General features: G+C 44.1%; 1 protein-coding gene across 1 annotated transcript in view; it reads right to left on the bottom strand.

Annotated features, from left to right (window-relative positions):
* The window catches only part of DISC1 (DISC1 scaffold protein), a 379,838-nt gene that overhangs the window by 321,494 nt on the left and 35,270 nt on the right, over positions 1-23,074 (bottom strand). The window contains exons 2-3 of the mRNA XM_038396820.2: positions 6,151-7,190; positions 4,110-4,179 (exon numbers count right to left, since the gene is read on the bottom strand). Coding sequence (XP_038252748.1) covers positions 4,110-4,179; positions 6,151-7,122 — 1,042 coding nt within the window. The 5' untranslated portion in view covers positions 7,123-7,190. The remainder of the gene's footprint in view (positions 1-4,109; positions 4,180-6,150; positions 7,191-23,074) is intronic.

Raw genomic sequence — 23,074 nt, 5'->3', positions numbered from 1 at the left:
TTAATCAACTCTGGACCCAATTTCATAGAGAGACATAAAAAAGTAGTCTTCGGTAAAGAGGGTATTTCCCTCTCACTTTAAACCCTGAAAATTAAAAAAAAAAAACACACCTGACAAAATTACCTGACAGTACCCTATGCTTATTACAGCAGAGTGGAAGTTCGGCTATAATTAAGGTTCAGACCAGCTTTTTGTTTAAAGCTCAACTCTTCTAAGTGCTTTAAAACCTATGTGGTTATTCACTGCCTTCAAATTTGGTGTGCCTCATGGAAGTGCAGTGGTCTGTTAGTGATACATATTTGGGGCCATTTGACCAAGAGGTTTTTGAGATACAGCACTGGAAAAAAAAATTTTTTTTTTTTTTTAAATTGACAGATTCCAGCAACCTCTTTTTGCTCACAGATAGAGATCAAACCAGGGTTTAGATTATCAGACCTGGGAGTCCAACTCTCAGGCGTTACTCCAACAGCGTGCATGGCCTTTTGTGGGAAACCAAATTAATATGTTATTTCAAAAAGTTTGTTTCTCTGGTTAGGCACATAACAGATTACACTGAGCATGTACGGACTGAGAAGTTAACAGGACTGTTAGCCTTCAAAGTTTCACACCAGCTGGATAGCTGAAGGAGATAAGCAGTAGTCCTTGGAAACTTACCCAGTCAGTGTCAGTCTGAGTCCCACTTTGGGCAGAATGCTGGAAAAATGTTGGAAGAGGCTGGATGCCATATTGCTAAAATCTGTTTCTGTCAGAGGTTGGGGTTTTGTTTGGTTGGGTGGGGGGAATTAAATCAAAGTATTTTTGTAAAAAAAATTAGACTTTAATGCTTGCTGGCAGAGGAAGAGTGAAGGGCAAGAGGGGGAAAAGGGGGCTGGTGCTTCATCAAGGGGACGGGATAAATGGGGATTGATGGTAGGGGAAGGACACGGGGAAGCTGACATGGGAGTGAGTGGCAGAGACTGGGCCTTTCTCCCTACTCCCCATGAGAGCTGGAATCTGGGTGGGGGGGACTTGCCTTTCCAAGGGTGTCTGAGCCCCACTCTCTGTCCTGCACCAGGATCTGCCCATAACATGTGCAGCCCTTCATTAAGTTGCTGCTTATGATACCTGCGTGTAGCAGCATAGGGCAGGAGACAGCAAGAAGCAACTTCTTACATGTTGATAGCTTCTGCAGTGCCAACTAATGGCTTAATGGGATGGAAAGGGAAGCTGGAAATGTTAGAGAGAGGTGGGGAGGCTACGTGTTGCAGGGAATGGTATGGCAGTGTGGTGAGGAAAGCACGACAGACACCAATCTTCTCTCACATGCATAAAGCTAGAGGAACAACTTTGTAATTAAAATGTCATGGTTTTGGGACACAGATGATGGATGAGATTTCTCTCACCAGCCCTGTTAGCAACTACAGACTGGAAACAGTTCAAAGCATGATCATTATCCCCGTTCTACTATAACAAAATGTACAGGAGGGGGGAGGAGCACTGAGGAATCACATAGCAACCACGTGCCTAGTGCAAAGACCACTGGACTGGGACTGTCCCTAGCTCTACCTGTGGCCTGCCTAGCGACCTTGGACAAGTCACTTCATCTCTGTGTGTCTTGGTTTCCCATCTGTAGAATGGGGATAATAATGTAAAGTTCTTTGAGATCTAGTGATGAAAAGCACTATACAAAAGCTAGGTCTTTTGATTATAAATTAGATACAGTAGTGTATCAACTGCAATTCTAGGTGATAACTGCCTTAATGACCTCTAACTCTGACCAACAAGCATGTCTCTTTTGGTTTAAAAAACCAGGAAATTAAATGGCAAAACACATAATTAATGCAGCGTTAAGGGTGAAAGCCTGCGCCCTTTCAGAACATCAAGTTCAGCCAAACTCAAACTTCTGAAATCCAGACAATACAGAGTTAAGATAAACATGCCCGCAACCTCAACTCTGCCCTCTTTGAGCAATACCCCACTGTCATAACCATACAGCTAAGAGTAGCCTAGAATTCCTCCTTACCTGTAAGGGGTTAAGAAGCTCAAATAACCTGGTTGGCACCTGACCAAAGGGGAAAGAAGATGCTTTCAAATCTTGGGGAGGGGAGGAGGGCTTTGTGGTGTGTTCTCTGGGGAAAGCAGAGAAACATCAGGTCAAAAAAAACTCCTTCTCCTATAAACCATCCTGTACAAGTCTCTGATATTACAAAAAGAGTAAGTAAATAAGGCAAGGCACGTTAGATTACCTTTTGTTTTCAACTTGTGAATTTTCCCTTTGCTAGAGGGAGGTTTATCCTGTTTTTTTGGTAACTTTAAAGTTTTGCCTAGAAGGGAATCCTCTGTGTTTTGAATCTGATTACCCTGTAAAGTATTTACCATCCTCATTTTACAGAGGTGACTTACCTTTTCTTTAAATAAAATCCTTCTTTTAAGAACCTGACTGATCTTTCCATTGTTCAAAGACCCAGGGGTTTGGGTCTTTGATCATTTTGTAACCAATTGGTTAGGATATTATTCTCAAGGATCCCCAGGAAAGGGGGTGTAAGGGCTTGGGGGGGATTGCTGGGGGAAGAGGAACTCCAAGTGGTCCTTCTCCCTGGTTCTTTGTTAAAGTGCTTGGTGGTGGCAGCGTTACTTAAACCCAAGGTACAAGGGAGAATTTGTGCCTTTCGAGTTTTTAACCTAAGCTGGTAGAAATAAATTTGGGGGTCTTTCATGCGGGGCCCCACATCTGTACCCTAAAGTTCAGAGTGTGGGGAAACCCTGACACCCACAATGCCCATAACATGCACTCTCCTACTCTACCTTTTCACTGTAATGGACAGGCATCACCTAAACATCCCCTACATTCAAACACTGAGCCTACTCCCCCAAGAGAATACCATACCTGTAATATTTAACAACCAGTTCATACCTTTCACAGCCCCTTCACACTTGCACACAGGATATAAACTTAACCTATACTTTGCCCTTTCTATCATTAAATCCACAGACTGTTCTCATATCCCAACTCCCTAATGACAATACCCATGGCATGAAGACCCCAGTGCCCTGCTAACGACTCAACCTACATAATTCTGTACTAAAACTTTGCATATTGGAGGCTTAAGATACACAAGCACCTCTTGCGTTTGATAGCACACATAGGCGGACTCAGACCTCGATATATCACAGCTCTAGAATGCCTATCAAACTAATCCCCAGATCTCCTCATATCACAGTCACAGCTCTTCCAACTTATTCCTCCACCATTCAATGCAGGTATGCCTTACACAGTGAATGTAGCGGAAGTGATGCAGATAATTCCCAGTGGCTATTGGCAGCTTCACAGGGGCAGAGTTAAGGTTACTTGAGCTTTTATTTTAACTCTGTATTTCCTGGTTTTCAAAATGTTGAACTCTATGTTCTGGAAGGGCATGAGCTATCACTGGGCAACCTGTGTTCAAGTTTTTTTTTTCATTTAATTACACATGCACACATACTCAACACATTATACAATATTTATAAGGCACTTAAGTTGACAAGCATTTCTTAAATATAGAGCATTCACCAGCAGCTGTATCTTCTCAGAGAGAATAACCATGCATGCTGCAATCTTCCATTGTTTTACTTGAGATCATTTAATTCAATCTGGTGAATATTCAGCTTGTCCTTCAAGTTGACACAGTTCACATTTATAAGAGCTGTTATTGCAACTTGTGTTCTAAAGTTGCCAACCACACTTCTTCTATTTATGGTCTCCGCTGCACTGTGGTGACTAATTGTGGTGAACAAAAAATTATGCTTCATCAGCAATCAGTACCCTCCTTGCTCCATTTAAGTCTTTCACTCATTTTTGTATTTTTAAGTCATGCTGTTTAAAGATATGTGATCCAGATGGTGGATACTTGCCTTGTGAGGTGCCTCAATATAATAAACTGTTGCATTGCTTCTTGTGCTACCTGCTGCTGACCTACTTCTTTCTTTAATTTCTATACCTCACTGTACTGCATAATAAATAATACAACCACATGCTCACTGAACTTTTGTCACCTTTACCCAACCACAGTAGTTTAGCAATTGTAAAACAAAATTAAAAAGGGAAAGAAAACAGACTAACTGGTATGAAAAGAATAATGAAAAAGTCTCACCTTTATCATAGTCATCTTCCTCTATTGCTTTTTCTTGAAGCCTCTGAAGCCTTAACATTAAGGATTTTATCTGTATCAATACAAAAACGTAAGTTTAACTATAACAATGGGTACTCGTGAGTGGGTTTTGGTGCTTCCCTCCTCCCCTCCCCCCACACACACACCAGCAGTCTCCTCAGGTCTAATTTTTTAGCCCAACCTGGACCCAAACTAGACTGAAGCCCACCTGACCCAACGAAGGATGAGTTGTTTTCCAGATTGACATTGACCCTTTCCCCTGAACCTGAGCCAGTGCTGCCACTGCCTCCTTCATGTGAGGTCAATGTGGCAGCATCCGTTTTTCCCATTCCTGATGGCCACCACCCCTTGTATGGTCTGCAGAGAGGTGCTGCAACTCCTTTGCTCACTCACTCCACAGCACACACAGTGCAGCAATGTGGCGACAGCCAGCAGAAGCAGGACACGCAACCGCTGAAGCACCATCCCTACTGGCAGAAGGAGAGCTGACCTGACTCCAAAAGGTTTGAGTTGTTTTCCGACCCAACCCTGACAGTTTTGATTAAGCTTAACATAATTTTACACTTACAGGCACTTATCCTAAATTATTACAGCCACACTGTTGTTCCACACCTGAAACTAAAGTAATTGTTCCCAGTGAGCACATACAAAAACTACAAAAGCAGAATTATTGTGAATCCGATTTCTGACCATCTTCAGTCCCACATGTAATCCACGGTACAAAATTCATCTAGCAGGAAGTTGTGAGACTAAGTCAGGCGACGTATGTATTCAAGTGAGTTGATCATACCCCTTGACTTGTAAGCCTTGTACCAAAATGCCCCTCAGGATGCTACACAGGGAAGACCTGCAGAGCAATGTTTATGTGGATCTAGTTTCTTCAAAACTGGGACCAACAATAACCCCTGTGTGGGCCTCTGGTTTCAAATGCACAACCCATGCCAGAATTTGGCCCCTCACATACATATACCAGTCACTTCATCCATCAACAAAATACAGCCACTTCTGGGAGGAAGTGAGAGCTGTTTAATACAGAAACAACACTGCTTATTAGGAAAGGAAATGAAGATTACTGTATTCTGCAGAAATTGCAATTTTAACCATAACAAGAAAGATTAACATTGGTTATTCTAAGAAGGAAATTGAGAAAAGGAAACAGTAGTGGTTCTCTCTCTCATTTCTAACCATACACTACACTGCTGTAAATCCTGTGACAAAGTTCCTGCTCTACCTTGGTGGGTCTTGCGCTTATTGGCGGATTTGCTCACCTTGGAGCTTTACGGCAGCCCTCAGCTTGGCCGTTTTTCTGAACCCACAGCCTAGGTCAACTCCTCCTGTGTCTGACCAGGAGTTGGGAGGATTTGGGGAGAACCCAGGACCGCCCTCTACTCCGGGTTCCAGCCCAGGGCCCTGTGGAATGCAGCTGTCTAGAGTGCCTCCTGGAACAGCTGTGCGACAGCTACAACTCCCTGGGCTACTTCCCCATGGCCTCCTCCCAACATCTTCTTTATCCTTACCATAGGACCTTCCTCCTGGTGACTGATAATGCTTGTACACTTCGGTCCTCCAACATTCTCCGCGTTCTCACTCTCAGCTCCTAGTGCCTCTTGCTCCCAGCTCCTCACACGCACACCACAAACTGAAGTGAGCTCCTTTTTAAAACCCAGGTGCCCTGATTCTAGCAGCTTTTTGATTGGCTGCAGGTGTTCTAATCAGCCTGTCTTAATTGTCTCCAGAAGGTTCCCGATTGTTCTGGAACCTTCCCTGTTACCTTACCCCAGGAAAAGGGACCTACTTAGCCTGGGACTAAATATATCTGCCTTCTATTACTCTCCTATAGCCCGGATCCCAATAGGATTACTCTCCTATAGTCATCTGGCCTGACCCTGTCACAATCCATATAAAGAAATGCCACAATGCCACAAAAGCCAGACATTTCCTGTCTTCTGCAATAGCCCAGTAATTGATTTGTCTAAAAATCCACAGCACCAAATGAACATGAACAAACAGTGTGATTACCAACCTTTAATGTACTACGGTTGTCAACCAAACAGTCCAATAGCACCGGTTCATATTTCCTCATCAGGGTGTCCCAGTTGTGATCACTAACAGTAAAGCTACTTTCATAGCCTGAGGTAACAGAAGAACCAGCAGATGCTGCATCTGAGGAATCTGTAGAACATGAAAATGCTGCATCTGTATCTGAAAGAGATACCATCTCACAATCCTGCAATTTATCATCCACTATAGTCTCTCTTGCACACTGATAACCCTCACCATGCCTACAAATGCAAGATGAAGCCCCTATGTCTTTATGTGAACTTCTTAGTCTCTTCCCTGGTTCATGTAAGTTAACATTTTTTATTTGTCCTGTTGCATTTGTTTGCAGTGTGCGTTCCATTGCCCTGCCATCTGACTGGCCTTCATTGTCACTTTTTTCAAAACTTGAGTTCAGTGAGAGCTGTATGAAGCTGAAATTTGAATTAAAGCTATCCCAAGTACTGGACGAGTAAGTAGTAACTTCTTTGTTATATTCACAGTTATTGTTCACTTCCTTCTGATCCAAAGAGTACATTTTCTGTGGTTCCTTTACTCTAGCACCATGGATTGTCTCCCACGTAGTTGCTAGTCGATTAGTCTGCCATGTATTTGAACTGCACACAGGTGAGAAGTCTCTTTTACATCTGGCAGCTGCAGGACAAACCGGCAGAATTACATTTTCAGACAGCTGAATCCTGAGATCTGACAGATTTCTGAGGCTTACTGTCGTATTGCCAGCAGTGATGGATGTTGTTACCACATTGGTGGTAACTATGGTACTGCTTACAGATGAATTACAATATAAGGATTCAATGTCATTTTTGCATAGTCTGTGCAAAGAGCAGTTCTTGAAGTCTTCACATTGTTTTCTGCCATGTTCAAGGCCCTTTGGGTTGAATGGCTCGCAGTCAGCAGGAGGATGTAATTCTATCTGTTGCAGAGCTTCTGGTCTCATGTATCCTGGTCTCTTTGCCAGCTTCTTTTTATGAAAAGAGACAAGAGGCAGTGAATGACCCTGACCATCTGAAAAATAAAGAAAATGCCTTCAAAGGTTTGTGTGATTTTTCTAGGCTTAAAATACTGTAGCATCTGAAACTAATTACCTCAGACCATTCAGACAGAACACTGATTTCTTTTAAAACACACAGAAATTGACAATACTGTAGAACAGGTATCTAAAGGGGGAAAGTGTTCTGTTATTCTGTTGGCCTGGCATCAGCCCTCTGATCTGGGATGATTTGCACACATATATGTATGAACAGGCAACTGTGTGCTCAAAATAAACATTTGCAGGTCTTGTATAGCAGAGCTCACATTTACAAAAGAACATAAGTCTGAATATGTAAAATAAATACTTGCACAGCAATTTTGCATTTTACATGCACCTTTTGCTCCCGCTCAGCTACTAAGTTCACATGCCTATTTTACCAATATAACTTGAGCATCTATTTTTTTAATTTTCTCCCTAAAAATTCAAGCAGATATTATTGTGACGTTGCACTCCATAATGTTTATGGAAATAGCTTATGAGTGTGAATATGATGTAACAAAGGTTATAACCTACTGGATCTATTCCTCATATTTGTATGCATATATTATTCTTGTATCTGAAGCTAGAAATATGAAGTATGACTCTGAGGTCCTATTGTAAAGGATTGGGTCCAGTCTAGAAAGGAGTCTAGTCTGTGAAAGCAGCTTATTGGAACATCTGAGGGTAAGATTTTACCTGTAAACAATTTCTTAATGTATTAGGCTTAGACTTGGGTGTTTTTGCTTTATTTTGCTTGGTGACTTACTTTGTTCTATCTGTTATTACTTGAAACCACTTAAATCCTACTTTTTGTATTTAATAAAATCAGTTTTGTATATTGATTAACCCAGAGTAAGTGATTAATACTTGGGGGGAGCAAACAGCTGTGCATCTCTATCAGTGTTATAGAGGGCAAACAATTTATGAGTTTACCCTTTATACATAGGCGCTGACTCCATGGGTGCTCCGGGGCTGGATCACCCACAGGGAAAAATTAGTGGGTGCTCTGCAGCCACCGGCAGCCAAGCTCCCCGCGCCGCTCCCCCCACCTCCGCCTCCTCTCCTGAGTACGCCACATCCCCACTCCTTCTCCCTCCCTCCCACCGCTTGCCACCACCAAACAGCTGTAGCAAGCTCTGGGAGGGAGAGGGGAGGAGCGGGAAAGTGGCATGCTCAGGGGAGGAGGCGGGGAAGAGGCAAGGCCAGGGCAGGGATTTGGAGAAGGAGTCCAATAGGCACAGGAAGGGGGCAGAGTTGGGGTGGGAACTTTGGGGAAGGGGTTGGAATGGGGGCGGAAGCAGGCAGGGCAGTGGTGGGTGTGGGGCACCCACCAGAGCCATTAGAAGTTGGTGCCTATGCCTGCATAAGCTTTATACAGAGTAAAACAGATTTATTTGGAGTTTGGATCCCATTGGTAATTGGGTGTCTGGATGCTGGGGATAGGTGACCTGCTGAGAAGTTTTTGGTTAGTCTGCAGGTTTGCAGGGGTGGACCGACCTGGGTCTGTGTTGCAGTAGGCAAGCATGTCTGGCTCAACAAGGCACGGTTCGGGAGTCCCAAGCTGGCAGAGAAAATGGGCTCAGAGGTCATTCCAGCACATTAGATGACAGTCCCTGGGTATCTGGCTGGTGAATCTTGCCCACATGTCAGGGTTCAGCTGATCGCCATATTTGGGGTCGGGAAGGAATTTTCCTCAAGGGCAGATTGGCAGAGGCCCTGGGGGGTTTTCGCCTTCCTCTGTAGCATGGGGCACAGGTCACTTGCTGGAGGATTCTCTGCACCTGAAGTCTTTAAACCATGATTTGAGGACTTCAATACTCAGACATAGGTGAGAGCTTTATCGCAGAAGTGGGTGGGTCAGATTCTGTGGTCTGCATTGTGCAGGGGGTCAGACTAGATGATCATACTGGTCCCTTCTGACCTTAATATCTGTGAGTCCCAAGGGGGTCTCTGTGACCGGACCCATCATAATTATTACACTGTGGCATGTGTAAATGTTATGCTAAAGTTAAAAAATCCTAAAGTCTAACTTTACTTATAGTTAAAAATGTAGGCAGTGCTGTATGCACCAAAAATATCAAATCAGTACTTTTCATAATAATAATCAAGTAAAGGCTAATTTGAGAGACAGATGGTCCTCCACACAGTTTTCACTGCCATATTGTGTCATTGAAGATTATTACTGCAATATCATTAAGAAGAGTCCCCACAATTCAATGGCACACTGAGAGTTGAGTTCTGAACCATCTGACACACAGACACACACAAATCAAAAAGGGAAAACAAATAATTCTGTTCTCAATCAGTAGTTTCTGCAAGGAAATGATGCAAATATAAAATGGTCTTATACTGATAAGGAAGTATAGAATCTAATAATTTGCTTCATTTTCTTTGTATGCTTAACCTATAAATAGCTTTTCATTTTAAAAAAATCAGGTGCACCAAAGTAGAAAAGAATTTACCATTTGGAGTTTACATTTTTTTTTTTTTTTTTTTAGATTTTGTGTGTATTCACTGCTTGTGAGAGGTGCAGACGGACTGTGCAAAAATCAGATATAGAACAAGCAGTGACAATGAAAGCTTCCCATCCACTATTTTGTTAGGTGCTACAACTATGGACTGGAATGGCCTCTCATTCTAGAATCTCTTTTCAAAATGCTCTGTTGCTTGGTTTATGGTCTTAGGTCAATGCTGTGCTATGCCTATGTTCTTGGCAAAAATATACCGATTGATTGATTGATTAACACTGACACCTGATATTCTCAGAATCGCAAGAGCCACTAGAATAAGATGAGCTTTGTCTCCGATCTCTCAAGATGCTGGATATTTCAGATAAAGGATCTTTTGGACAGTTTAACATACAAGTTAGAGAGACCATCCACATCTTAATACAGAGTGTGAAATTCTATACCTTGGGAGAGTGTCCTCATATCCTCATTTTTATATAATCGTGATCTTACATATAAAGCATCTCTACTAAGGTATCAGGAGAAAGGTTATGATCTGCTGAAAGTCATTTCTCTATCCATATATATATCATTAATGCATATGAAGTTATGAGAATTGCGTTGTATGGTTGTCACTAAGGCTTGGCCACACTTGCGACTTAGAGCGCATTAAGGAGCCCCGTGCGCACTAGCTCACTAACCATCCACACTGGCAAGGCATGTAGAGCGCTGACTCCACGGCTAGAGCGCATCCTATACTCCACCTCGGTGAGTGGAATAACGTTTGGTGCGCCCCCACGCCATGTAGACGCTCTGGTCTGTTAGTGAGCTCTGATCGGCCTCCAGAAGTGTCCCACAATGCCTGTTCTAGCCACTCTGGTCATCACTTTGAACTCTACTGCCCTGCCCTCACGTGACCAACCATCAGACCCGCCCTTTACATTCTCTGGGAATTTTGAAAATCCCCTTCCTGTTTGCTCAGCCAGGTGTGGAGTGCTCTCAGCGAATCTTTCCAAGTGACCATGCCTACACACGTCAGGCAATCCCCAGTATGGAGCAATGGCGAGGTGCTGGACCTAATCGGTGTTTGGGGAGAGGAAGCTGTCCAGTCCTCGCTGCACTCCAGCTATAGGAATTACATACCTTCAGGCAGATATGCAAGGGACATGAGGGGGCTATGACCAGGACGCGCTGCAATACAGGGTAAAGTGAAAGAGCTGTGGAATGCCTACCACAAAGCCCGTGAGGCAAACAGCCGCTCCGGTGCTGTCCCCGCAATCTGCCATTCTACAAAGAGCTGGACGCGCTACTTGGGGACGACCCCACCTCCATTCCGAGGACCACCATGGACACTTCAGAGCCAGTGCAACAAGGCAGGAGGAGGAGGAGGAGCAGCAAAGCGGGAGCGAGGGTGCTAAGGCAGAGGAAGACACCCCAGCATCCCTAGATGCATGCAGCCAGGAGCCGTTCTCAAGCCAGGAGGAAGGTAGCCAGTAGCAGCGTCCGGTGCTTGGTGAAGGACAAACAACCGAGGAGGTTCCTGGTAAGTGGCTTTTATTTTGGGAAGGAAGTTATTCAGTGCGGGCTCTTGGGTGCAAGGAGAGTTAGGGCTGCATGGATGCCTAGATGTGGAATAGGGCATTGATGTGCTCTCTCACATCGCGGTAATCAGCCTCAGTGATGTCTTCAAAGGTCTCATCCAGAACTTGGGCAATGCACTTGCGCAGGTTTCTTGGGAGAGCCACTGTGGTCCTTGTCCCGGTAAGGCTAACTTTCCATGCCACTGTGCTGTGAGGGCAGGGGGACCATTGCTGCAACACAGGCAAGCTGCATATGGGCTAGTGCAGAAGCCCACATTGCAGTAGAAGACCCTCCCTTGCTTCCCAGGTCACCCTCAGCAGGCGAGATATCTTCCAGGACGAACTCCTGTGGAAAATGTGGGGACAGTGTTCAGTATAGGGCCCCCTGCTGCTGTGGCTCTCCCCAAGGCACAGAAACCCAGAGGACAGTACACCTGTGAAACAATCAGTCCCGCTTGACCCTGTGCTTACTCACCATTTTGGGGTTCCCAGTGGGTTATGTGCACTCGTTTGGGACGGGCAAATTATGCTATTGTGTAGACTGTGCTTGCCCTTAAGTATGGGGGAACCATTGCTCTGTCTGGCATGAACAATGCTGCCTCTGTTAAGTGTTGCATTTTGCCTTTACAGATGTAACCTTGAGATCTCAGCCATCTCTGTTATCACCGGCCGAAAGACTCCAAAGAATCAGAAAGAGGCCACGTAGAAGCAAGGAAGACATGTTGCATGAAGTAATGCAGCATTCAAGTAATGAAAATCAAAAAGTGCAGGAGTGGGGGACAGTGAAAGGAGGATCCACCAGCAGAATGAGGAACCGGCGCAAAATCGCGGTGCTCTGGCAGCAAAGCACGGCTCGGCTGATAAGCATAATGGAGCACCAAGCAGATTCTATCCAGGCGCTCGTAGCCATGCAGGTGGAGCACTACCGCCCCCACCCCCACTCCCCAGCCCTTGTCCCAAAACTCTTTCCCTTGTGCCCCCATGTCACCTCCAACCCACTTTTCCCAACATCCGGGTTCTTACAGTCACCAGCTGCCTCCAACACCTGTAGCTTCACCACCCAGCCCTGAAAACTACCTTTATCCACTACATTCAGTATAGCCATCCTGAAGTGCAGCACTCATTGCACAGCACTCCAGACAGGAAGACTGAGCATGATAACAGGACATACGCAAATCTATGATTGTACCATTCCCCACCCCACTCCCTTGCCCTTTCTGTTTCACAAGCAGTTGTGTTTCTTTTCAATAAATGGATTTTTGGCTTTGAAAACATACTTTATGATTGCATAAAGTAAAAGATACCTTAGCCCAGGAAAGAAACAGGCACTGCAAGTCAGCATAGCAAAGAGATTCCTAGTAACATTGGAACCACTGCACTTCACTCCCGTGCAGCGCACCACACAGTACTGGTGGCTTTCAGCCTCAAATTGCTCCCTCAAGGCATCCCTAATCCTTGCAGCCCCTCACTGGGCCCCTCTAATAGCCCTGCTCTCTGGCTGTTCAAATTCAGCCTCCAGGTCTTGAACCTCCAAGTTCCATGCCTCAGTGAATCGTTCACCCTTCCCTTCACAAATGTTATGGAGGATACAGCACGCAGATATAACCGTGGGGATGCTGTCATTGGCCTGCTCCAGCTGCCCATACAGAGAGCACCAGCAGCCCTTTAAACAGCCAAAAGGGCACTCCATAGTCATTCTGCACCCACTCAGCCTGTTGTTGAACCACTCCTTGCTACTGTCAAGGCTCCCTGTGTAGGGTTTCATGAACCACAGCATTAAAGGGAATGCAGGGTCTCCAAGGATCACAATGGGCATTTTGACTTCCCCTATGGTGATTTTCTGGGCTGGGGGAAAAGTCCCAGCTTGCAGCTTCCTGAACATGCCAGTGTTCCAAAAGATGCATGCATCATGCAGCTTTCCGGGCCAGCCTGCGTTAATGTCAATGAAACAGCCCATGGTGATCCACAAGCGCTTGGAGAACCATAGAGCAATACCCCTTCTGATTAACGTACTCAGAGGCTAGGTGGGTTGGTGCCAGAATTGGAATGTGTGTGCCATCTATTGCCACTCCGCAGTTAAGGAAACCCATCTGTGCAAAGCCATCCACAATGTCATGCACGTTACCCAGAGTCACGGTTCTTCTGAGCAGGATATGATTAATGGCTCTGCAAACTTGCATCAACACAATCCCAACAGTTGACTTCCCCACTCCAAACTGGTTAGCAACTGATCGGTAGCTGTCTGGAGTTGCCAGGTTCCAGATTGCAATAGCCACACACTTCTCCACCATCAGGGCAGCTCTCAATCTCGTGTCCTTGCACCGCGGGGGGGGGCAAGCTCCTCACACAGTCCCATGAAAGTGCTTTTTCTCATCCAAAAGTTCTGCAGCCACTGCTCGTCATCCCAGACTTGCATGACGATGTGATCCCACCACTCAGTGCTCGTTTCCTGAGCCCAAAAGTAGCATTCCAAAGTGGTGAGCATGTCAGTGAATGTCACAAGCAAACTCGTGTCATATGCGCTACTCGAGTCAATATCATCAGAGCCCTCACTGTCACTTTGGATCATAAGGAGTAACAACGCCAAATGTGATATGCTGGCAAGACTCGTCAGCATACTCCTCAGCAGTTCGGGCTCCATTCCCGCAGACCAAAAGGGAGACAGAACACACAGTACAAAAAAAGTTGAAAGAGTAGCGCCAAATGTGATGGAAGCACAGGGATTGCTGGATGCAACTGATGCATCACAGGGAGTTGGGACAGGACCCAGAATGTCCTGCACCCCTGCCCCTTCCCACAAGCCACAGCACCAGAATGGGAAGAGGTGCTCTGTGGGATAGCTGCCCATATATCACCGCTCCCAATGCCGCTGCAAGTGCTGCAATGTGCCACGCCAGTGCGCTTGCAGCTGTCAGTGTGGACAGATTGCAGCACTTTCCCTACTGCGCTCTCCTAAGGCGGGTTTTAACTCAAAGCACTCTACATCTGCAAGTGTAGCCATGCCCTAAACAAGCTGTACTTTGGGGAATCAGCCAGATATTAGTTTCCCCAGAGACAATAGCAAGGAAAGTAACCAACACCTGAGTGGGGTGTCAAACCACCCAACAACCACCACCGTCCAGCAAGGGAGCTACAATTCAATGACTCACCTGCATGAGGCAACACCAGGGGAATTCCTCAACCTTTCCTGGAAACTCAGCAATGCCCCCAGACATGCATGAACTTGTGCTCCCCAAGCACATGGGACTGAGGCTATAAAAACAGAACACAGTGGCCACATGCTGGGCCTTTCTCCTTTACCCATCTATGCTGCAAGCAACAAGGACATTCTGAAGACTCCAAATGGGGGGACTGGCCCAGATTTCAAGGGTGAAATCTGTGTATTATGTATTGCAGTATCCAGTGGGATGAGAAAAACTGCTTAATCTAGATGTTGCCCAGTCTAATAAGGTTGAGAGTTTAGACTGCGTGCTTATATTTTATTTTTCTTTCAGTAACTAACTGACTTTTTGCCTATCACTTAAATTTATTGACTACAAAAGATATTTTGTTTTACTGTTTATCTTTACCAGTGAGTTTGCATGAAGTGTGTGGCAAAATTGTTCAGGTTTGCAAAGGCCGGTGTACATCCACTTTCAGTTGATGAAGTGGTGAACCAATTAATAAATTTGCACTGCCCATCTTGAGCAGTGCAAGATGGTATATTCCTGAAGTACAATTCTGGGAGCTGCGGGGGATTCAGCTGGTGCCTTTCTGTGTGATTCATGAGTGGCTCTGGGAGCATTTATGCAATCTAGCTGGGGAGTAGGGCTCCACATGTGGTTGTGCTGAGTGATAACAGTGCCCGAAGGGGCTTTCTGCTCACTAGCAAGGCATTGTGAGAGACAGCCGAGGCTGGAGAAAGTTCGGGGGCGCAGCGATCCCACAGTCCCAAGCTGCACCCCAGGGATTCCATCACACTGAGTATTGGCTATTTGAATCTAATCACAACCATGTACATTTCTGTAACCTAACTTTTATTGTAATAAATTTGCATACAACACATACAGCAAACTTCACCAACCTCCAACTGAAATCTCACATATACTTTGCTAAAACAATAAAGTATATTAATTATAAATATATAACTATTATCAATAAAGCATGAAAGGTACAATAGCTAAAGCTTTCTGATAGACTTTTCCAAGAGCTTACTCTAGCTTCTAACTGGCCTTCCTGAAATAGTTTAGTTGAAGATTATCTTAATCATTCTGCACACGCTATAAGGTAAGCATCTTACCATGGGATTGTGGTTCAACTTCCATATTTCAGCTCAGACTACTATAAATTAGATTAACTAACTCAATTTTAATCATTTCTACATTTTCCTCTGCCCAGTAGAAAGAATCAGACATTAGCAATGAAAAAGGCAACAGGTCATGCAGTGAATCATTTTGCCTATTTAGGAAATAGTGATGTTCTATTTGCTGTCATCTTGCAAAAAAATGATAACCTGGTGGAATCTGCTCTGGAAGTAAGAAGGCAAACTAGTAATGAAGAAAGGCTCTTTGGAATTTAGGAAAGATTTTCTATTTTAAACATCTGATATGGAGATTAATGCACAGTAAAAATCTGTCTCTAGCAAGATAATCCACAATCCAGGAAAAGGTTAATCAATTCTAAAACTAATTATTTCCTTTAGAAAAAGAGATGAGAAGCTCAAATGTTATATCTGGGCAAACTGTACTGAAAATCTGGAAGAAAATATTTTTCACAATAGTTTGTAAAGATTACTCCAAAGTCTGGGCACAGGCCTTCTCTCTGCAAAAAAGTTTCACTAGTTTAACTAAAACCGATTTAAAACTGATCTAATTAAATCAGTACAAACTCCAAATATAGACATTTAAATCTGTTTAAATTTTTGACTTAAGCTAAACTAATATAAAGCAAGGTTTAAACGGAGTTAAGTGCGTCAACATTAAGGATTTGTATCAATTTAACTAGATCAAATTTCTAAATCTATTTTAGTTAAACTGTACAATTTTCTAATATAGATAAGACTTCAGTTGAAGAGGAAAATCAGCTATAAATACAGATCTTCAGATAAAGCTCACACTACAAGTTAAAAAGAGTTAGGCCTGGTCTATATGTCAAAGTTAGGTCAACATATGCTGCCTTGCGTCAACCTCATTGTGCATGTGTCTAAACTTAAGTGAGTCTCCCACTGATATAAGAACTCCAGTATAGCACCTCCCTACAACCCATCCTCAACATTTCACACGACTGCATCACTACTCCTACCATTCTGCCCCGGGGGACATTAAGAACTACAGCAGCTTCACATACCCTGACCTGTGAGAGGCACGGTTGATGTACATTTAGATAAAATGGACATGAATGTCCTTCCCTTTCTTTAAGCTCTGTTCCATAAATTTGTTATGGTTTTAGTATATTTGCTTTTAACTTGCACAGAATTTTTAAGTGTTTATTACTCAATAAAACTCTGTTTGGAAAATAATTCATCTTTATTAGTTCCCAACATATGCTGCAGAATGACTAGCGGTACTGAAAACACCAACTTACTGATGATTGTACATGGACAACTCAGAGGATCAGTGACAAACAGTGCAACAATAAATGTACAGGAAGCACCACAAAATTAATTGGTGCATTATCAATGTTACACCTGTAACTTATAACCTGTAAGTTCCTAACAGTTCCCAAAACTGCAGGGCCAGGTAGAGCACAGTAATCATAACCCATTACTGTGGCTCAGTGTTGAACTGCTCTTTCAAAGCCTACCTGAACCATATAGCTCTGTGTTGAGCTCTTCTAATAGACCTTGTATCAGGCTGCTCAAACTCAGCGGACAGCTGCTCTACCTCTGCCCTCCACCCCAGTGGCAACTTTTCCCCCTTGCTTTGCAGGTATTATACAGTGCACAGCAGGGAGCTATAACAATTGAAATATTTTTCTCACTGAGATCCAGGCTTGTGAGTAAGTAACACCAAGGTCCCCTCAATCTACCAAAAGCACATTCAACTGTCATTCTAACAAATTTATTCCACCATAAGCTTTCAGGAGCTACAGCTCACTTCATCGGATGCATTTCGTGACCTGTAGCTCATGAAAGCTTATGCTCAAATAAATTTGTTAGTCTCTAAGGTGCCACAAGTACTCCTTTTCTTTTTGCGAATACAGACTAACACGGCTGCTACTCTGAAAACTGTCATTCTGTATCCAATGAGCCAGTAGTTGAATCTTTCCTTGGTGCTGTCCAGGTAGCCGGAGTACGGCTTCAAGAACCAGGATAGGCTGGGTCCCTCATGATCACTACCGGAACTTCAACATTGCCAATGGTAATCCACTGGTTGGGAAAGAAAGTCCATGCTTGTAGCTTTCTAAACAGTCTTGTGTTAACTATGTGAGGTCAAGCAACCTTCCCTGACCAGCTAACAGATGTCAGTGAAGCATCCCCCAATTGAGAAATGCTGGACTCCCCCATGACATCTGTATATGATAGAGTAAAAACACACAGAAGACCAGATTTCTCTACACCCACCAGATTTCACAGTCCATGATGAGTTTTTTTATAGCCATGAATTTGGTAGGGCCCTAAACATGAGTAATTCACTAGGGTGGGAGCTCAAAAAGACTAACAAAGCAAATAGTGGGGAGACGCTGTCACAGAAGCCAGGAGTCTCTGGGGAACAAAGAGGTGGAGTATAAGAATCCACTGGTCTAGAAACCAGGTGTGCAGACCCCTGGGACAGCTGATGTTTCCACATTGCCACCTGGAGGCCATGCAGAGAAACCTTCAAGGAGCACCGTGGAGATTAGACACCACGCACAGTACCACCCAAAGGGTCCAGAGCGATCGTATCCTGTGCCTTTTGATTGGTCCATGTTCATTATTTAATCGTGGATGCAGCCACAGGCAATTGTCTGGGCAATCACACAAACTTCTGGCTGCGGTGACTCCAGATCTCACCTCACTTTCTAGTCTCCAGTATCAGACCCGAGCCTGGCTCTTGCCTCCTGATACCAGCCTGGTAACTACCTCTGACTTCCAGTTTCCGACCCTGGCCTGACTCTGACCTTATTGATCCTGGCTCTAGTGCAGGGGTCTCAAACTCCCGGCCCGCGAGCCTTCCCAATGTGACCCACAGGGCTTCAGGAGTTTTGGGGCCGGGTCTCTCCCTTGGCCCCACCTGCCACCCCCAAGCACTCCCCCACCCCAGGGGCCCCAGCAGCGCAGCAGAGCTGAGCAGCGTCTGCCTGCTCGCTCCAGTGCACTGCCCTCACCCCAAGCGCCCCTGCGGCCAATGGGATGCTGCAGGGGCAGTGCCTGGGGGCAGCAGTGCACGGAGGCCTGCCACACCCCCAACCCCCTCCCAGAGCCTGCACTCCCTCCCCACACACCCCCAGCCCTCAAACTCCCTCCCAGAGCCTGCACCCCAGATCCCCTCCCCAAGCCCAACTTCTCACCCCTTCTGCACCCAAAGCTCCCTCCCAGAGCCTGCACCCCAATCCCCTACCCCAGATCTCCTCCCCCACCCAAACTCCTTCCCAGAGCCTTAGGCAGGTGGGGACAGAGTTTTTGGGGGGGTACAGTTTTGGGGGGTGGGTTCTGGGCAGTATGAGTGACATTATTGGCCTGCCGGGAAGATTTGAGGACTGGCACTGGCCCCAAGGTAAATTGAGTTTGAGACCCTTGCTCCAGTGATTACTCTGATCCCTGCTCACTGAGTACTGCCTCATGGCTGTCCTTTGACTTGTGGACACTAGCCCAGGCATGACTGCTGGCATGACTGCCAGACCACCTATGCCCGGTCCCTTACATAGAGAGAGTCCACACATGTACGCACCTTCTCCCAGCAGCCAGAAGGGGTTAGGGCATACTTCAAATTTACCAGATATGTACTATCAAGAGGTTCATTCTAAAATGCAGAGACCTTGCTCAGCACCATCCCCTTTCCTGGAAACTGGGGGTATTGAAGGGGGCTGGTATCTCACCCAGGCAATCCCACAGACACTGGAGTATCTTTCACTAGGAGACTTGGTTCTTGAAGTAGGTCCCTTAAAAACTCAGTTTTCTTCTGTAGTCATTAGGGATTTCCTATGCATCCACAGGCTTCCAACCCTGATGGCAATGCATCTATGGGAAAGGCCCCCTTAGTGCATTCCCTTTTGGCTAAGAATCTCAAGAAAGGAACACACTTTGTTCCCTACCTTTACTTAGAGGAAGATGTTTTTCCACCAACTCTCCAGAAACATCTCTGCATGAAATGCCCAAACAATTTAAAAGAAAAGTTATAAGAAAATGATATATTAAAAAGAAAATAGAGTAAAACAAAAAAAACCTATATGCATAACACATCTAGAATAACTTGGCCAATACTAACCCAGAGAAGTACAAGCTGTGATATCACAGGGAATAAGACATTTTGCATTTCTTGAGAGAGTGTCCTTCTCCATCTCCCTATCCTATTGTCCCCTTCAGTAAAAAAAAATCTTTCAAGTGATGTTGATTGCTCAAAACACAGGTGAATGAAAACAAACATTGGAATGGATTTGAAGTGGCAGGCCGAATATGTGCACCCCATCTCACTTAACAGGCATTTAAGTAGGTCCAGTACAGGTTAGAGGGCTCCCAAAATATAACCAATAACCCAGGGTAGCCCCCTTGACCCACTCAGAGGAATCAGCTCACTTCTGAGTCTAATTCCCCCCGCCTGGGTCAGACGGAGAGGTAATATAGCCTCAAGGGGAGACCTTGGTCTGCAGAGACTTCAGGCCACCACTTCTCCTTATAGCACAAGTTCCACCAGCAAAAACCCTGGGTCTCATTACATCTGGGAACTGGCTCTTTAAGCCTTTATCTGTACCTGATACCAGCAGCAAGTTGTGACAAACTACACATTCCTATAGGTTTCAGAGTGGTAGCCATGTTAGTCTGTATCAGCAAAAAAAAAAACGAGAAGTACTTGTGACACCTTAGAGACTAACAAATTTATTTGAGCATAAGCTTTCATGGGTTAACACCCTTTTTTCATGTTCTCTTGTGTATATATATATATATATATATATATATTATATATATCTTCCTACTGCATTTTCTACTGCATGCATCCAATGAAGTGGGTTTTAGCAGACAAAAACTTATGTCCAAATAAATTTGTTAGTCTCTAAGGTGCTACAAGTACTCCTCTTTTTTTTTTTACATTCCTATATTATCTCTTAATATTAAACTTCGAAATCGTATTCTTCTTTACCCCACCAATGTCTCCACAACGTTGCAAGGAAGGTAAAAAAAGCACCAGAAATCCACAAATTTGGTCCCAATCGGGAAAAAATCCTTCCCGATCTCCAAAAAGCAGATCATCAAGTCAGACCCACAGCATTCTGAGAACCCAGCTCACTATCTACACCTTCAGGAAGGGAGGTGGGGCAAGAGCCTCTTACAGCCAAGTGATGTGAAGAAGTTGTTGGGCAGGAGAGTGCAGGGGCCAATCAATTCCCACTCCCTGCCCCATCCCCGCCAGCCATCCAATGGGATGCAGTGAAACCAGGAGGAAGGAGAGAGGGTCTGGTTCTGATATTTTTTGGCGTTTTCAGGCATGCACTCTCTCTTTCCTTCTCCCCACCAAAGCAACAAACCCACTTTTGTGGTCCCACCTGCAACAACCCCCCCCCCCCCGACCTGTTGTGCTGGAGGTGGGGGGGTACATTTCTCAGGCATATGCTCACCCAGGCTCTCCTCCACCTCCTTTACATGGGAAATGCATTCTCCTTGCAGTGCGACCAAATGAAGCACTCACACACTACTCACACTGAGCCTGGAGGTGTGGGAGATGTAAATCCTCCTCCTCAGCAAAGAAACTGCCTGATATACTATCCTAGGAGGCTATGTCAATCACTTATGAAATGTCTCTTGGAGATTTCTCAAATCCTGTCAAAATTTTATTCACTGCTTAGGATAAACAGTTTGCGGCTCCTATATCACATCTGTAAAAACTTGAAGTTCTTCATAAGATGTGCACTCAAGAGTTATTTCCCATCCTACCTTAGCAACTTATTTCCAAACAACCATTCCACTTTCTGAAGGGCCATCTGTTCTTTGCTTTAGCCTACTGACTATGTTTGCCATGTTCATTGTTCTGACTGGAGGAATCAACCTGAATCCAGTTCAGCTGGCCTTTAATAAAAAGACAAGACTCATATTTTCTTACAATTCCTTCCTAATTTTCTCCGCTCTACATCAAATATTGCTAATCAACAAATTAATGCCAATCTGCCACAATCCTCTGTAGTGTCTTCTAAAATTGCCATATCCCCTGAAGACAATTCAAAGAGTTACACCATGATCTGTTGTAGGAAAGAGAAGGAAAAAGAAGGTGAAATGAAGCCAGGAAGGAAAAAGAATAACAAAGACAGATATAGTAAGTCTATTTATTAAAGATTAAGTAGTAGAAAATTGATTGACATTATTACAATTAAATACAGTTCAAACACTACACAACTATCTTAATCCTTTAAATTTTAGAGCGTGAACCTACAATTTGTGGAAGCACAGGTATTTTTTGCCCTGCCTAGTAGGCTTACTCCTTAGAGCAGTGGGTATTGAAAATCATAGAATATCTGGGTTGTACAGGACCTCAGAAGGTCATCTAGTCCAACCCCCTGCTCAAAGCAGGGCCAATCCCCAATTTTTGCCCCAGATCCCTAAAGGGCCCCCTCAAGGATTGAACTCACAACCCTGAGTTTAGGAGGCCAATGCTCAAACCACTGAGCTATCCCTCCCTGATCATAGGAAATCCTGAAAAGATTGTATTTATTAAAGAAGATATTCAATAAGAATCTTCTTCTGATAGTCAAGGATTCATTAAAAGTAACTACTTTTACTTTTAAAGGCCAAAAAATGCAAAATCTAAAGGTGAAAATGCTTCAGAAAGAAGCTGGAATGTATTGGCCAACATCATTTGTACCTCAATTGTATCAACAAGATGGGATACAAAACCATACAGCATTTGAGGTTCCTAGGTGAAAAATATTCTCTTGTACTTAACAGTATGCAAAAAAAAGGCAATATTTTTATTCTTTTGGTTTGTTTTAGTTCATTGAACAACTTTAGACATCCTGCTCCCTGTATCGTGATCGGAAGTTTGATATTGACTACAGTGGGATTAGAATTGGAGTTAAACTCCTCATTTTCAGTCACAAATGAGTGGAAGTTTAGTTGTTTGACCAAAAGTCCAAGCAGTATATAGAAGAAATAGAAAGGTCTTGAATTAGTACAATGTCCAACATCTTAGATGATCCCAAAGCACTTTACAAACCAATACACAAATCTGCAGTGGCTACTTATACACCATGAAATGTTTATAAATATTTTCAGTTGAACACAAACATAACTGGTACATTATAACAGTTTTAATAGAGCTTCATTATAACAGTACACTTTAGTAATTCTAACTTAATCTGGTTATTTGTTACCAGAATTACACTGTGTGGACAGAGTTGGAGGGGGAGGTGTTTGGTGCCGCCCAAAGTCCGCTGCCAAAACGCACTCTGAATGATATCTGTAGTTGTGCTTCTTTAATGAATTTTTTTTACTGTTGACTTCATAAAACATGCATGAGATAGGGGGAGTTCTCCTCTCAAGGAAATATTCATTTTTAACAAATGAGAATAGAAACAAGAAGGCTATTGATGTACATTAACAAACAAAATCCATCAAGCATAAATCATAAACGCCATCAATCTAGAATGAAGATAATATTTCATCCTCTTAATGTTTTCTACAAGGTTTGTAATTTAGTAAGTACATTTTTATATTTTACTGGCATCTGTTTGCCACATTACAAAATT

This window comes from Dermochelys coriacea, chromosome 3 (genome assembly GCF_009764565.3).
Source record: "Dermochelys coriacea isolate rDerCor1 chromosome 3, rDerCor1.pri.v4, whole genome shotgun sequence".
In the NCBI taxonomy this organism is placed as follows: Eukaryota; Metazoa; Chordata; order Testudines; family Dermochelyidae; genus Dermochelys; species Dermochelys coriacea.
The sequence above is the reverse complement of the archived record's forward strand: the minus strand, read 5'-3'. Positions and strand labels throughout refer to the sequence as shown.